This window comes from Lutra lutra, chromosome 7 (genome assembly GCF_902655055.1).
Source record: "Lutra lutra chromosome 7, mLutLut1.2, whole genome shotgun sequence".
In the NCBI taxonomy this organism is placed as follows: domain Eukaryota; kingdom Metazoa; phylum Chordata; class Mammalia; order Carnivora; family Mustelidae; genus Lutra; species Lutra lutra.
In genome coordinates, this window is record NC_062284.1 from 23,333,986 (window position 1) to 23,348,410 (window position 14,425).

Consider the following 14,425-nt stretch of genomic DNA (forward strand, 5'->3'; position numbering starts at 1 on the left):
GGGCTTATTAGGAAGGAAGGTATATGAAAGTAAACATTAAAGGGTAGGGAACCAGATAAATTTCTAGGATAAAGGTCTAAGAACCATGTTAAAGAATTATATCTAAAGAGTAAATGTAGATTGGGTAGTTTTTAAAGACATTTTGACAAGTGTTATGTTTCCTTTTTACAATATAAATCTAAAGCTTCCAAGTGATAGACAAGAAAAATGGGGAGGTAAACCAAAGATTTTAAAACCCATGTTTAGGGGCGCCTGGGTGGCTCAGTGGGTTAAGCCGCTGCCTTTGGCTCAGGTCATGATCTCGGAGTCCTGGGATCGAGTCCCGCATCAGGCTCTCTGCTCAGCAAGGAGCCTGCTTCTCCTGTCTCTCTGCCTGCCTCTCTGCCTGCTTGTGATCTCTCTCTGTCAAATAAATAAATAAAATCTTTAAAAAAAAAAAACCCATGTTTAAACCACAGCATAAGGTTGAATTAAAAAGGAAAAATGATTGAATTTTCTTTCATTTTGCCCATTTGCTTTTTTTAGTTGGAATCATGCTTTTAAATAAATTTATTTTGTGTTTATATCACTTAAATGTATATCACTAATATTTCTTCATTTTACTATAGTCAACATAATTATCATTTGTAATGAATAAAATGATAGTTCATTCATGATTTACTTTTCCCTTGTTCTTGTTTTTTTTTTTCTAGTTTGCTATGCTTTATAAATATTCTATATTTTAAAGATACATTTGGTATCCTAAATTTATTAGGATAAGGATCCAGTTGTGGAGTGCAGGGTATGCATATTCGTATGACTCTTAAATGTACTGTTACATTGCTTTGTGACAGCATCATAAGCATTGTTGATTACCATCAAGGGTAATTACTACTAGCGCTAGTTTCTCAGTATCATCTTTGTGTGTCTGTTTCTTTAATAAATAAACAGTTCCAAAAATGGAAAATGTTTGTTTGTGTGTGTGTGTGTGTGTGTGTGGTTTTAATTGGCATTGCTTTGTGGGTGAGTACTTTCCCATTTATGTGTGCTTTCTCCTATTAATTGTTTAACTTCTATGCACATTTTCTGTGAGGGGTGTGATATTTTACCAGATTTGAATGAGCACTAATGCATTACCATTATTACATGATTTCTCATTTGTTGTATGTATCTTGGCCAAGTTAGAGCATCTTATCTTTTCACTTATATTTTTATATTTTTCACTTATATTTTTATAAAGTTTAATCATTTGAAAGTCCAGACTTTCCAAAAGTTTAAGAATTTTTCATATGAGGAATCTCCGGACCCCAGTCACGAACCTGGGGCCATTTATTTGCTTACATGGCTTTTTGATGTAAGGAGATTTATCGTAACTGCTAATTCATCAGTGCGGTGTCATGTTGCTGCTCTTATGCTCTACTTCATGAAGGATTTTGCTGTCGTTTGTTATGGAGATAAATTTGATCAATCTCTTAAGTGAAACATCCTTTCCCTTACAAGGGTTCCGGATTATGGTTTGCTAAATTTAGGGAACTTACTAAATCACTTCAGTTAACCTTTAATCTGAGTTGTGAGTAAAATGTGTATCTCTTACTTATATAGAATATTTTATTTTATATTACACATCCGTGTTTCCAGTTCTTTAGTTTATGACTCAAATCTTTAGGTACATTTTTATACTTGGTAACTGGCTAACAACATCTAGTAGATGTGGGAAGGGTTTGGAAACTCAAACAGTTTCCATGATGGACAGAAACATTACTGACCAGACTTTCCATTTTACTCTTCCACTATACAAGGAAATGTTTTTTTGGATTTGTTGGTTTCTTATAGTTAAACTGTGAATTAGGTCTGATGGTTATGTGTTCACTGAAACACCAGTTGGGATAGAACATTTAAACTGAAGCTGATAGAGAAATCTGTACTCAAATCTTTTTGGCATTTGAAGGTAAAAGTCTTTTTTCTGAATTTTAAATTTTCATTGGAAAGGTGACTGACTACAGATTTTACCTTAAATGCACATTTGATGCTGGGTCCCATTACACCCTTACATAAGAAACTTTTCAGTGATTATATTTTTTCCCTTAAATGAAATCTTGAAATCTAAACCTACATTTTTGTTGTTGTTGTGGTAATAATCACGGTCTTGTGGCTTAGTGTCTCCGTAGCATGTCTCCATTGTTGATGGTAGAGGGGGTGTACTCCAGTAATAGTGTCTTGTTGAATGGTTAGCATTATTTGTTTTTGTTTTATTTTTTTAATAATGGCAATATAAAAAGTAATGTTACAGACTTTGTATATTATGTGAAGGTCTTGACTTTTTACATTTTAAGAACAGCTCTATTGATATATATTTTATATACTATAAAATGTACCCTATTTTTTCATAAATTTACTGACTTTTGCAACCATTGCCAGGTACTTTTAGGATGTTGCATTACCAAAGTAAGATCCTTCATGCTCATTTACATACATTCTCTGTTTCCACACCCAACTTCAGGTTACCATTTAATTTACTTTCTGGGGGTGCCTGGGTGGCTCAGTGGGTTAAAGCTTCTGCCTTCGGCTCAGGTCATGATCCCAGGGTTCTGGGATCAAGCCCCACATCGGGCTCTCTGCCCAGCTGGGAGCCTGCTTCCAACTCTCTCTCTCTCTCTCTCTCTCTGCCTGCCAAATAAATAAATAAATTAATTAAATAAAATAAAAAATAAACTAACTTTAAAAAAATAATAATTTACTTTCTGTTTCAATGTTTATTTTTTTCCATTTCTGTAGATAAATTATTTTCTTCTAAAATAGATTGCTGAAGACTTTATTTCGTAATAGATACATATTATAAAAATACAAATTGCTAAAAGAGTTGCTAACTTAAAAATAAACAAGTATAGGATTGTAGACTCTGCTTCCTAGATAATGCTGTCAGGATTAAGAACATCTATATTATAGGCCTTAAACTACTCCTATGTTGGCTAATTGAATTTAAATTAAAAAGAAACTACAATTATTTGGGGAGGGGAGCATGCATTGGTATGATGATTTGAATAGATCCTTTGAGATCTTTACATGCCACTTTTATGCAAAATGTTATTTCATGTACAGATATTGGATGCTACAAAAGGGGTTATCCCTGATATCATTGTATCTTTAAAGATGTAAATTAGGTAAATGGGAGAAGAAAAAAGTGTATAGCTATTATTGTCAGTTAAGATAAATGTTAAGAGGCATTCCTGGGTGGCTCAGTCTGTTGAGCATCTGACTTTGGCTCAGCTGGCATCAGGCTCCCTGCTCAGTGGGGAGTCTGATTCTTCCTTTTCCCTTCCCTACCCACCACCCCCTGCTTGTGCACGTGCATGTGCACAGTCTCTCTCAAACAAATAAATCTTTTTTAAGAAAGAGAAGCGTGGACAGTGTTGAGGATACAGGTAGATTGTCTTTCAGAAAAAAAGACACAAATGGTGCATGTCAGTTTGCATTTGGAGAACAAAGTTTTGGAGATACTCTGGAGTAATGATGAATTTATTTTTTAGACAATATGGTACTCCAAATTCTCATAGATATTTAACTACCATCACATTTTTGTAATTACGGAGAAACATCTACATCTTACCACTTTAACTGAATTATTTCTTTCATACCATTCTGTTACCTTCTGATCTAGTGTCCTGTATTTCCACATGGAAAACTGTATCCTCAAAACATTTCTTTTACCTTATTTTTTTTAAAGATTTTTTTATTTGGCAGAGAGAAATCACAAGTAGGCAGAGAGGCAGGCAGAGAGAGAGGAGGAAGCAGGCTCCCTGCTGAGCAGAAAGCCCAATGCGGGGCTCGAACCCAGGACCTGGGATCATGACCTGAGCCAAAGGCAGGGGCTTAACCCACTGAGCCACCCAGGTGCCCCTACCTTATTGTTTTGATGTTACAGTTCACACTATAATTTTTTTTTCATATCCTGAAATAGATAATTCATAATTTACTTAAGCAGTGTACATTTTTGTTTGAAAAGTGCCTTTATTGAAAGCAGAACAGTTTTACTAGAAATGTCTGTATTGTTAAAAGTAAAATTATATCAGTTTTGTTTATGATATGGGGTTACTTCTATGCAAAAAACCAAATTCCCATTCAAGTCTAATTTGTGTATTTACTTTTCAAATAAGTATAATTAGTAGCTTGAGATCTTTTCCAGTTTTGACTCTGTTGGTTGCCAGACTTAAGAGCATTTTCATTAGTATATTGGGGAAAAACAACTTTTATCATAATGCATATTTTTTGACTGCTAAGAAAGTTGCCCGTATAGTCATATAAACAAATGGGGGAATTACAGTGAGGGAATAGTGAAATTTGATATTCACTTGGTGGGTGTAAGAACATGGGAAGTGTTTTGAACATGTCTGTTAAAATAATTTTCATGAAAAATTGTCTGCCTGTTTTTAAACATGGTAGATCTCAGTGCAGCTAGATCATGCTTTCCTCTGCAGGCTCCCATCTACTGTTTGAAGCTTCTGCCCCAAGCTTGCATTGTTTATAGGAGAACCTGCGTCATACCTTTATCTGTAGCCTTCCCTTAGGTCTTAAGGATCCTGAAACCTTCCTGTGGACATTGGATTTGGTGGAACAGCAACCATGGTAAGGTGTATATTAAGACAGGAGGGTGAAAAGCTACTGGAAGGACCTAGTATAGTGGTTTACCAGAGTGTGGGGTATCTTTGGTTTCTTAATGTTAGAAATAAGAAATCAGTCTTTAAGAGATGGTATCTCATTGTATGAAGTATCAACTGAAGAACAGCTATGTCTGTCATCCTATAATAGTAATAAAGTGGTTGAAAATATCTTAAGGAGGGATATTACATGTGAGAAAATACAGAAGAGAGTTTTCCTTATGACTTAAAATAGTAAGAGATCATCCAGTGGATAGAAGACAGGTTATAATAGACATAAATTCTACATTAAAGATGGAGGGGTTTAGCAATTCAGGGCATGAGAAATGCATAATAATAAACAGTTTCTAAAGAGATAAAACACCCTAATAATCTGTTTTGTTCCTGTTAAAGTTTAGATTACTTATAGCATGTATTCCCGACAGGAAAGATATCTTAAGGCAGGAGAAATTGATTTGGAAAGTGGAAGGAATATTAGATTTTATGATAGCTTGTGGTCTTCTTAAGGACTACAGTATATAAATAGAGATACAATATTATCAGCATATTAAAATTTAAGTAGAGTGGGTAATTTAAGATAAAAATATTTTTAGAAGTGACTTAGTAGGTTAAATCAAACTGAAAAAGGTTTGAGAAACAACCTTTCCAAACTCTGAAGGGGAGGGGATATAGGGTGTGATATAGCTAGGATAAAGGTCTTCAGGGAACTAAATAATAGTTTGTGTTTGCATTGGGTCAATGGGAATTAGAAAGTTTCTGATGGAGGTAGGAATTTCCCACTGTTTGGCTATAGGTCTAGGGGAAAAGAAATACTCCATAGGGTTGAGTATTCTGAAAGAGAGTGGGATTTGGGATTAAAATTGGGAAAGGAGACTAATTAGAATGATAGAATACTAACATGAAACTGGGTTTGTGACTCTGTTGGGGAAGAAATGTAGTTAGGGAAATATAATTAGGATGATGGGAGACTACACTTGATACATTCTGAGAAGTAGAGGGTTCCACAGAGGAGTATAGTTGTTCTGGGCCTAAATTGGGTCCAGTATCTTGAGACTGAAGGGATTTTTGGAGAAAACAAGGGAGGCAGGATGTGTTAAGGAAACCAAGTTTGGATTGACAAAGGAATAGGGAAGACATGGTGGGGAGGTTATAACGTAATTACAAACTGGCTTATGACTGACTGACAACTTTCTTACTCCTTTCAGACTGTGGGAAAGAGCAGCAAGATGCTGCAGCACATTGACTATAGAATGAGATGTATCTTGCAAGATGGCCGAATCTTCATTGGCACGTTTAAGGCTTTTGACAAACATATGAACTTGATCCTCTGTGATTGTGATGAATTCAGAAAGATCAAGTAAGACCATTTTGGGTTTGGTTGGTGGGAGAATGAGGGAGAGGGTAATAGAAATAAGGAATTATAGAGGGTAACTGTTAAGGGAGGAGGAAAAATGTGGCAGGGCTAGTCTATTGCCTCACAACCTAAACCATTACTGAATTGGATTGGGGTCTCCCAGTCTTTTTATTTATTTATTTATTTATTTGACAGAGAGAGAGAGAGAGATCACAAGCAGGCAGAGAGGCAGGTAGAGAGAGAGGAGGAAGCAGGCTCCCTGCCGAGCAGAGAGCCCAATGCAGGGCTCGATCCCAGGACCCTGCGATCATGACCTGAGCCGAAGGCAGCGGCTTAACCCACTGAGCCACCCAGGCGCCCGTGGGGGTCTCCCAGTCTTAAAGTCACTGTATTTACACTACTGTTTTAAGTTTGCAAACATACAAGAACTTAATTTGGAATAGAACTCACAGTATGAACAGAGTATCTACATTTATTTAAAAAGTTATGAGATGGGGCATCTGGGTGGCTCAGTGGGTTAATAAGCCTCTGCCTTCCGCTGAGGTCAAGAATCCAGGGTCTTGGGATCGAGCCCCGCATCGGGCTCTCTGCTCCAAGGGGAGCCTGCTTTCCCCTCTCTATGCCTGCCTCTCTGCCTACTTGTGATCACTCTCTCTCTCTCTCTGGCAAATAAATAAAATCTTTTAAAAAAAGAAGTTAGAAGATGTTATTAATAGGTTAGGTTCTGCAGCATTCCTGAGGGAATCTTAAGGATAACTGTCATGGCCGGCGCGACAAATCGACCAGGAACATGAGGGTAAGAGGATGAAGAAAAGAACTCAAGAAGCAGAGAGATGGGGGCAGGAGGAGCACTGAGGAGGATGTCCAACAGTGCTAAGTTTATTCAAAGCATTAAGGCCATATATATAGTGATATTACAATAGGAGAAGCAGTACATCTGTGTCTAGTTAAACAGCCACAAGTTCCCATAATAAGTTTCACAATTAACTATAAGCAGACCTTGTGACGCCAAATGGGTGATGCCAGTACAATTGTTTTGTATTGATACAGCAAACCTGAAAGTAATTTATGGGCTGTACTAGGGCAGCAAGGACCAGCCATGAACTTATGACCCCAACCGAATTGTTCTCATTTGTTTAGCAAGCGTGTGGGAAGTCACGTAGGCGAGCGCACAACACATAGTACAGACCCTTTCTCAGTGCTACTCAACTTTTCCCGTCCTAAAACTTTTGTTAGGTTATTCAGACTTTAAAGGAGGCACAAGTCAGGGCCTGCTTTGGTCCTCGTCTCAAGCCTTATTGCGGCCTCCCACAGATAACAATTCGGTCTTAGTGGTAGAGGAGTTGGGATATGATTAGAATACTCCAGGCTAAGTTCAACATTTGTTCTACTAGCCTCTTTGCATGTTCCTTGTTTTGGCCAAATTCATCATGTGCAGTGTTGATTTGCTGTCCATTCTTAATTCTTTTTGCTTATTGTATTTATCATTTGCCCACTTCATTTCTTCAGGAATAACCTTTATGTTTATGCCTTACCGTATTAAGCTACCATCTTTATACCTGTGACCAGGGAGCTTGCTTTCACAGGGCGCTGTTGACTATCTGCAGCAAGATCACAGAAATTGGTGGATCTTAGTGGCATCCTATTTCCACTCAGTTGACTTTTCATTCAGAGGAGTTGAGTTGGTGCTTGTAATACCTCTGGACATTCAAGATGGCTTTGTTTTAGGCTTTTATCATGGGGTAGAACTTGTGAGGCATCACCCTGGATTCTTGGCTTTATTTACTTTATTTCCACAGTCAGTTATATCCAGAAGTTTAATTTGCCTATTTCATATAAGTTTTATTAAATATGCAGAACAAGATAATGCTCAGCATGAGTTGTCTGCTGTACTCTTTTAAGTCTGTTCCTCTCAGGCAAAAAACATATTCAAAAACCTATTCCACATCTTTCCCTTTTTATGTATTCTCCATCTCCTCCCTGCACACCAAGTAGGATTACTTCAGATATTCTAGGATGGTGGCATGTTTCAATGCTTTTTCTTGTGTGTGTAAATAATCCAGATTTTTCCCTAAAATACAAATTCTAAAGGTATTTGAGAGTTTTAGGCATATTAATTTCTCTGTTTCATTTTTCTCACTAAGATACAAGGATAATTTCACATGCATAATGCTTCAAACTGCGCATTATTCTCTGATAATACTAAGTGAGGATTGTTGAATGACATTGTCAGTTGATTTTACCCATATTACATAGTATATGCCTCATGAATATATGATTTTTGCTGCTGACAGTTGTGACTACACAAGTTTTTTTTTCAATTTTGTTTTTAATTATAGTTATTTTACTTTATAGTTATATTATGTAAGTGGTAATGCCAATAATGCATAGTCATGTCTTCAAAGCCTTTTTCTTTTTTTGCCTTTATCATTTGGTATGAACACACTGCCTCTTATTGTTACTATTTTAGTTGTCTGTCATCCAGATTTACTTAAAATATGATTTAAAAAAAATTACTTCCCATGTTAACATGAAAACACATTACAGTTTACTTGTCTTAAAAGTTTTAGCTGCATAATTTGCATTTTGTTTAACGAAGCAGAAATTAATATTGCTGAAATAAAACATTGAGGTAACATTCTGAAAAATTTTGATAGGAAAGGGGTTTACTATTTATCCTTATATGTCGGTGAGTCTAGTGTTGTGTATTGGTCTTTGTTTTGTTATAACTTAGTAACTGAGCATGAATATCTTCTATCAATTATTGTCTTAGTTGATACCTAACTTAAATTTTAGTGAGTCATCACTAATTTAATCTCAACAATGTTTACTTTTGATTTATAGGCCAAAGAATGCTAAGCAGCCAGAGCGTGAAGAAAAGCGTGTTTTAGGTCTGGTGTTACTACGTGGGGAGAACTTGGTATCCATGACTGTGGAAGGACCACCCCCCAAAGATGTAAGGAAGCTGTAGGGTAGGACAGAACATTAATGTGGAAGGACATTAGATTATTTGAGATGTTTGCTAAATGAAGGTATAATAAGGCATAATAATAATGTACATTTGTCAAGTAAAATGTGCCCAGCACTTATTGTCAGTTCTTACTTGTCCATATATGGTGATAAAGGACTTTTCAATGAATTATTCTATGTACCGGGACTACCTATATAAGGGTGGGAGTGACGGATTTATATGTACTAAAAATTTGACATACATACTTTTAATGTGTTGAAAGCCTCCATGGTGTACTTGTTTATTCCTTTGAATATGGAACTAATACAAACTAGATGATGTGAGAAAATAGTGGGAGGTAGTGATATTTTAGGAATAAGATTATTCATGACATTGGTAAATAATTTGATTTCAAATAATTTTTCTTGTTTCAGACTGGAATTGCTCGGGTACCACTTGCTGGAGCTGCAGGAGGTCCTGGGGTTGGCAGGGCAGCTGGCAGAGGAGTGCCAGCTGGTGTTCCAATTCCCCAGGCTCCTGCTGGATTAGCAGGCCCTGTCCGAGGGGTTGGGGGGCCTTCCCAACAGGTGAGAAGATAGGAGAAGGTTTTATATTATTTAGAGAACATGTCTAGAGGCCGAATAGATTTAAAAGCCTGAGTGCACATCCTATACTATGTAAGCAGCATATGTTGTAGAAGGTGATGGAAGACAAATACACATTAGGAGGGGAAAGGATTAAAGCCACTTTGATAAGAGGAACTTACCAGAATGGGTGAGTAAAGAGAAATATGGATGGGTAAACCAGAGTTGAGGGATGCCTGGGTGGCTTAGTGGGTTAAGCCTCTGTCTTCGGCTCAGGTCATGATCTCAGGGTCCTGGGATCAAGGCCTGCATCAGGCTCTCTGCTCAGTGGGGAGGCTACTCCCCCCTCTCTCTCTGCCTGCCTCTCTGCCTACTTGTGATCTTTCTCTGTCAAATAAATAAAATCTTCAAGAAAAAAGTTGAAAAAATGTGAAAGGACTTAGTAGATTAAAATAGGGAATGTATTTGGAAAACAGTGTGGAGATTCCTTAAGAAATTAAAAATAGAGCTACGCCATGACCTTGCAATTGCACTATTGGGTATTTACCACAACAATACAGATGTAGTGGAAAGAAGGGCCATCTGCACCCCAATGTTCATAGCACCAGTGGCCACAGTCGCCAAACTGTGGAAAGAACCAAGATGCCCTTCAACAGAAATGGATAAAGAAGATATATGGTCCATATATACAATGGAATACTATGCCTCCATCAGAAATGATGAATACCCGGGGCGCCTGGTGGCTCAGTGGGTTGAAGCCTCTGCCTTCGGCTTGGGTCATGATTCCAGGGTCCTGGGATCGAGCCCCACATCGGCTCTCTGCTCAGCGGGGAGCCTGTTTCCCCCTCTCTCTGTCTCTGCCTGCCTCTCTGCCTATTTGCGATCTGTCACATAAATAAATAAAATCTTTAAAAGAAAAAAGATTAAAAAAATTCGTGATGAAATTATTTAAAAAAAAAAAAGAAAAGAAATGATGAATACCCAACTTCTGTATCAACATGGATGGGACTGGAAGAGATTATGCTGAGTGAAATAAGTCAAGCAGAGAGAGTCAATTATCATATGGTTTTTCTTATTTGTGGAGCATAAGGAATAACAGGGAGGACATGGGAGATGGAGAGAAGTTAGTTGGGGGAAATTGGGAGGGGGAGATGAACCATGAGAGACTGTGGACTCTGAAAAACAAACTGAGGGTTTTGGAGGGGAGAGGGGTGAGAGGTTGGGTGAGCCTGGTGGTGGGTATTATGGAGGGCACATATTGCATGGAGCATTGGTTGTGGTGCATAAACAATGAATTCTGGAACACTGAAAATAAATAAAAAAAATAATAGTAAAAGAAAATAAGGAACGTGGGGTTTTAGGAGGATGTATGAGTGTGTTAAGATTTTTGAAATGAAAATGGGAGAAATACAAAATTATTATATCATATTTTTTTTTTAAATTTTTTTTTATTTTTTTCAGCATAACAGTATTCATTATTTTTGCACCACACCCAGTGCTCCATGCAATCCGTGCCCTCCACAATACCCACCACCTGGTGCCCCCAACCTCCCACCCCCCACCCCTTCAAAACTCTCTATATCATATTTTTTTTAAAGATTTTTTATTTATTCATTTGACAGAGACAGAGATCACAAGCAGAGAGGCAGGCAGAGAGAGAGAGGAGGAAGCAGGTTCTCCGCCGAGCAGAGAGCCCGATGCGGGGCTCGATCCCAGAACCCTGAGATCATGACCCGAGCCGAAGGCAGCGGCCCAACCCGCTGAGCCACCCAGGCACCCCAAAATTATTATATCATATTTAATAGGCCATGGTATCCGCTGATTACTTTGTTTAAATAATGTGAGAATATGCCTTACCTTTACAATATCTGACCATACCTTGTCAGGTAATGACTCCACAGGGAAGAGGCACTGTAGCAGCTGCTGCAGTTGCTGCTACTGCCAGCATTGCCGGAGCCCCAACTCAATACCCACCAGGTCGGGGGACCCCACCCACTCCTGTGGGCCGAGCAACACCACCTCCAGGTAAGAAATTGATAATAAAAAGTAAGAGAATTTGATATTTATCTATATAGATATCAAATACATATGTGTGTAGTGTTTGTGTGTGTTTGTGTGTGTGTGTGTAATGTTACGTGAAAAAATTATATTTTTTGGAGAAAGTGACGTCAAAAAATATTCTAAGAACATACTGAACTAAGAAACAGCCCAAGTACCTAACTAGTTGCTTAGATTGTTTCCCACTTTTAAACCTCTTTTTAATGAAAAGCTGTGGACTCTTATTAATGGAGTTGGGATGGCTTACATGGTAATGGTCCAGGAGAAATTGTTCAACCCTCTACTTAGTATCTGGGCACATTTCTCTAAATATTATCTTGTATTTTATTCTATCATCTTAGCTGAGCTTAATTATGAGGTCTTTATTTCTACCATATTTCTTCTCTAGGCATTATGGCTCCTCCACCTGGTATGAGACCCCCCATGGGACCACCAATTGGGCTTCCCCCTGCTCGAGGGACGCCAATAGGCATGCCCCCTCCAGGAATGAGACCCCCTCCACCAGGAATTAGAGGTGAGTGGTTACGCTTTTGTGCATTGGTGCCAGCTGGGCCCTTTAATATTTATGTGATGTTTTTCTAATGGTCCCATGGAATTTTGCTTTTTTTTCCCCCCAGGTCCACCTCCCCCAGGAATGCGTCCACCAAGACCCTAGGATACTGTTGATCATTCTTAAAAAGTCACTTTTTTCCCTGCGATGTGTCTTGTGAAATTGTGTAGAGTGTTTGTGAGCTGTTGTTCCCTCCTTGCTGCATTAATACTAGCTAATAAATGCACAGAGCAATTAAACTGCGAGGTACTGTTGTATGTTGTACTTTTTTTGCCTGTTGATTTTGTTGTGGTCAAAGTGAAGACTGGGATTTTTCTTGTTTTGCAGTTACTATGGATGAGGTGAATTCTGTTAAGCAATGCATTTAAATAATTTTCTCTTTGATTCTTAAGATAAAATGGTTGTGATACCTGATTAAGCTTCCTAACTTCTACCTTGTGCATTGACTGGTATTAGTCTGTAACCATGACACCAAAGAAAACCCTTAACCAGGGGATTAAGTAGATAGGCTAAGACTTACATATGGCATCTTCCTCTTTGCTATGTCATACATACCCGAACGGAAGGAGGGATGGGATGAAAGGCTGTGTAAGGCCACCTATGGAAAGAAACTGGTACTGAAACAAACTTTGTTCATTTAATCAAAGCATTTGAAATTCCTTTTCATGGAAGTTTGTATCAGGTGATGAGCTTTTACAGTGCCCTTGGGCCTTGTGTGATCGGAATAGATGATATGATACTGGAATAATCATCACTGCCTACCAGTAAGTATTTACTTATACATTTTTTTACTTAGTTTATTATTTTTAAAGATTTTATTTATTTCAGAGAGAGAATGAGAGAGAGAAAAAGAGAGCAGGAGAGGGGAGAGGTCAAAGGGAGAAGCAGAATCCCTGCCTTCCAGGGAGCCTAATGTGGGACTCCATCCCAGGATTCCAGGATCATGACCTGAGCAGAAGGCAGTCACTTAACCAACTGAGCCACCCAGGTGCCCCTTACTTAAAAATTTTTTAAATGAATGGAAGAGCGTGGGTACTGGGAACTAGGGAGGTTTCATTATTTGGGATAAGTTGTGTTACTTAAAATACATATAACTTACATCCTAAAATGTAGTTGATAACTCTTGAGTACAAATTATCCAATCACATCACTTAGTGGTGTACTGGAAATGTTTAAGGGAATGAGAAATATCTTCCAGTTAAATAGCTGAGGGATGCCCAGATATCTGGGTCTAGTTTGTGATGGTTATGCAACAATGGTGAACTCACTTTTAAAAGGGAGACAGTAGAATTTTTAGGTTTTACTGCTAAGCTTTCAACTGGGCAATGTATTGGTCCTTATTGATTGTAAGAGTAGCTTATAAAATATGAGTTAAAGATGGTTTTAATTCCTCAGTAACTTCAGACTTCAGTAGATTGATCGTGTCTTTTCCTTTGATTTTACCAAAAAGTGTTGTGTGTATATCACCATTTCCATCTTTTAGTTTTAATTTTTTAAAAGGTTTTGTTTTTAAATAATCTCTGTACCCAAAGTGGAGCTCCAACTCATAGCCCTGAGAGCAAGAGTCATGTGCTCTACTGAGTGAGATAGCCAGGTGCTCCTTCAGTTTCCATCTTTTACATCACGGCCTTTCAACTAATAGTCTCCCAAGGAAAAGGGACCCTTAAAATTACTGCAGTTGTTGTCACCAAATCTGTATGGTCTCTCCCAAAGTAGTTTCTAATATTGATGGCCACTATCAGGAAGGGAACGTAAAGTAGCCAGGTCCACCTCTGTTTCATTGGTTTATATAAGACAGGTGTAATACTTAAAGTTTAGAGATTGTAAATGTTATAATGGAACTTCTTGGTTACTAGAGCACCAGGCAAAGTACTTGATTGATCTGGATCTCTGAAGGCAAAGCAATTCTGTTAAGATAAAATTGACTGATATATATGACTTAGAACTTCTGCTCAAAATTGTGTGTGTGATATGCAAAGAGCGTTATTTTCTATGCAGTTGGCCTTTCTGGACCAACTTTTGAATAATTTATGGTACTTTTTCCTGTTTTGAAAGGAAAACTTTCCTACTTGCATAGATCTGCTAATGTAGATGATCCTTAGATTTTGGCATGAGTGATTGTGCATCATACTCAAAGAAAACCTGTTCTCTCATATTTCCTTAAGTAAAGTTGATGGCTACTTTTGCAAGGTAGAGGTAAGTGACAAGAACTCTAGATTCTGCAAGATGCTTCTTTTTTTTTTTTTTTAAAGATTTTATTTATTTATTTGACAGAGAGAAATCACAAGTAGGCAG

At 37.8% G+C, this 14,425-nt stretch overlaps 1 protein-coding gene across 3 annotated transcripts in view; it reads left to right on the forward strand.

Moving 5' to 3' along the window:
- The window catches only part of SNRPN (small nuclear ribonucleoprotein polypeptide N), a 14,248-nt gene extending 1,873 nt beyond the window's left edge, over positions 1 to 12,375 (forward strand). Inside the window, exons 2-8 of one of the 3 annotated variants that reach the window (XM_047736147.1) lie at positions 4,545 to 4,602; positions 5,840 to 5,991; positions 8,833 to 8,944; positions 9,373 to 9,525; positions 11,409 to 11,547; positions 11,969 to 12,094; positions 12,198 to 12,375. In XM_047736147.1, the coding sequence (XP_047592103.1) occupies positions 4,600 to 4,602; positions 5,840 to 5,991; positions 8,833 to 8,944; positions 9,373 to 9,525; positions 11,409 to 11,547; positions 11,969 to 12,094; positions 12,198 to 12,235 (723 nt within the window). In that variant the 5' untranslated portion in view covers positions 4,545 to 4,599 and the 3' untranslated portion in view covers positions 12,236 to 12,375. Of the gene's footprint in view, positions 1 to 4,533; positions 4,603 to 5,839; positions 5,992 to 8,832; positions 8,945 to 9,372; positions 9,526 to 11,408; positions 11,548 to 11,968; positions 12,095 to 12,197 lie in introns of those variants that run through there. The other 2 variants (XM_047736146.1, XM_047736148.1) reach the window with 2 other exon arrangements.
- The last annotated feature ends 2,050 nt before the right edge of the window (positions 12,376 to 14,425 follow it).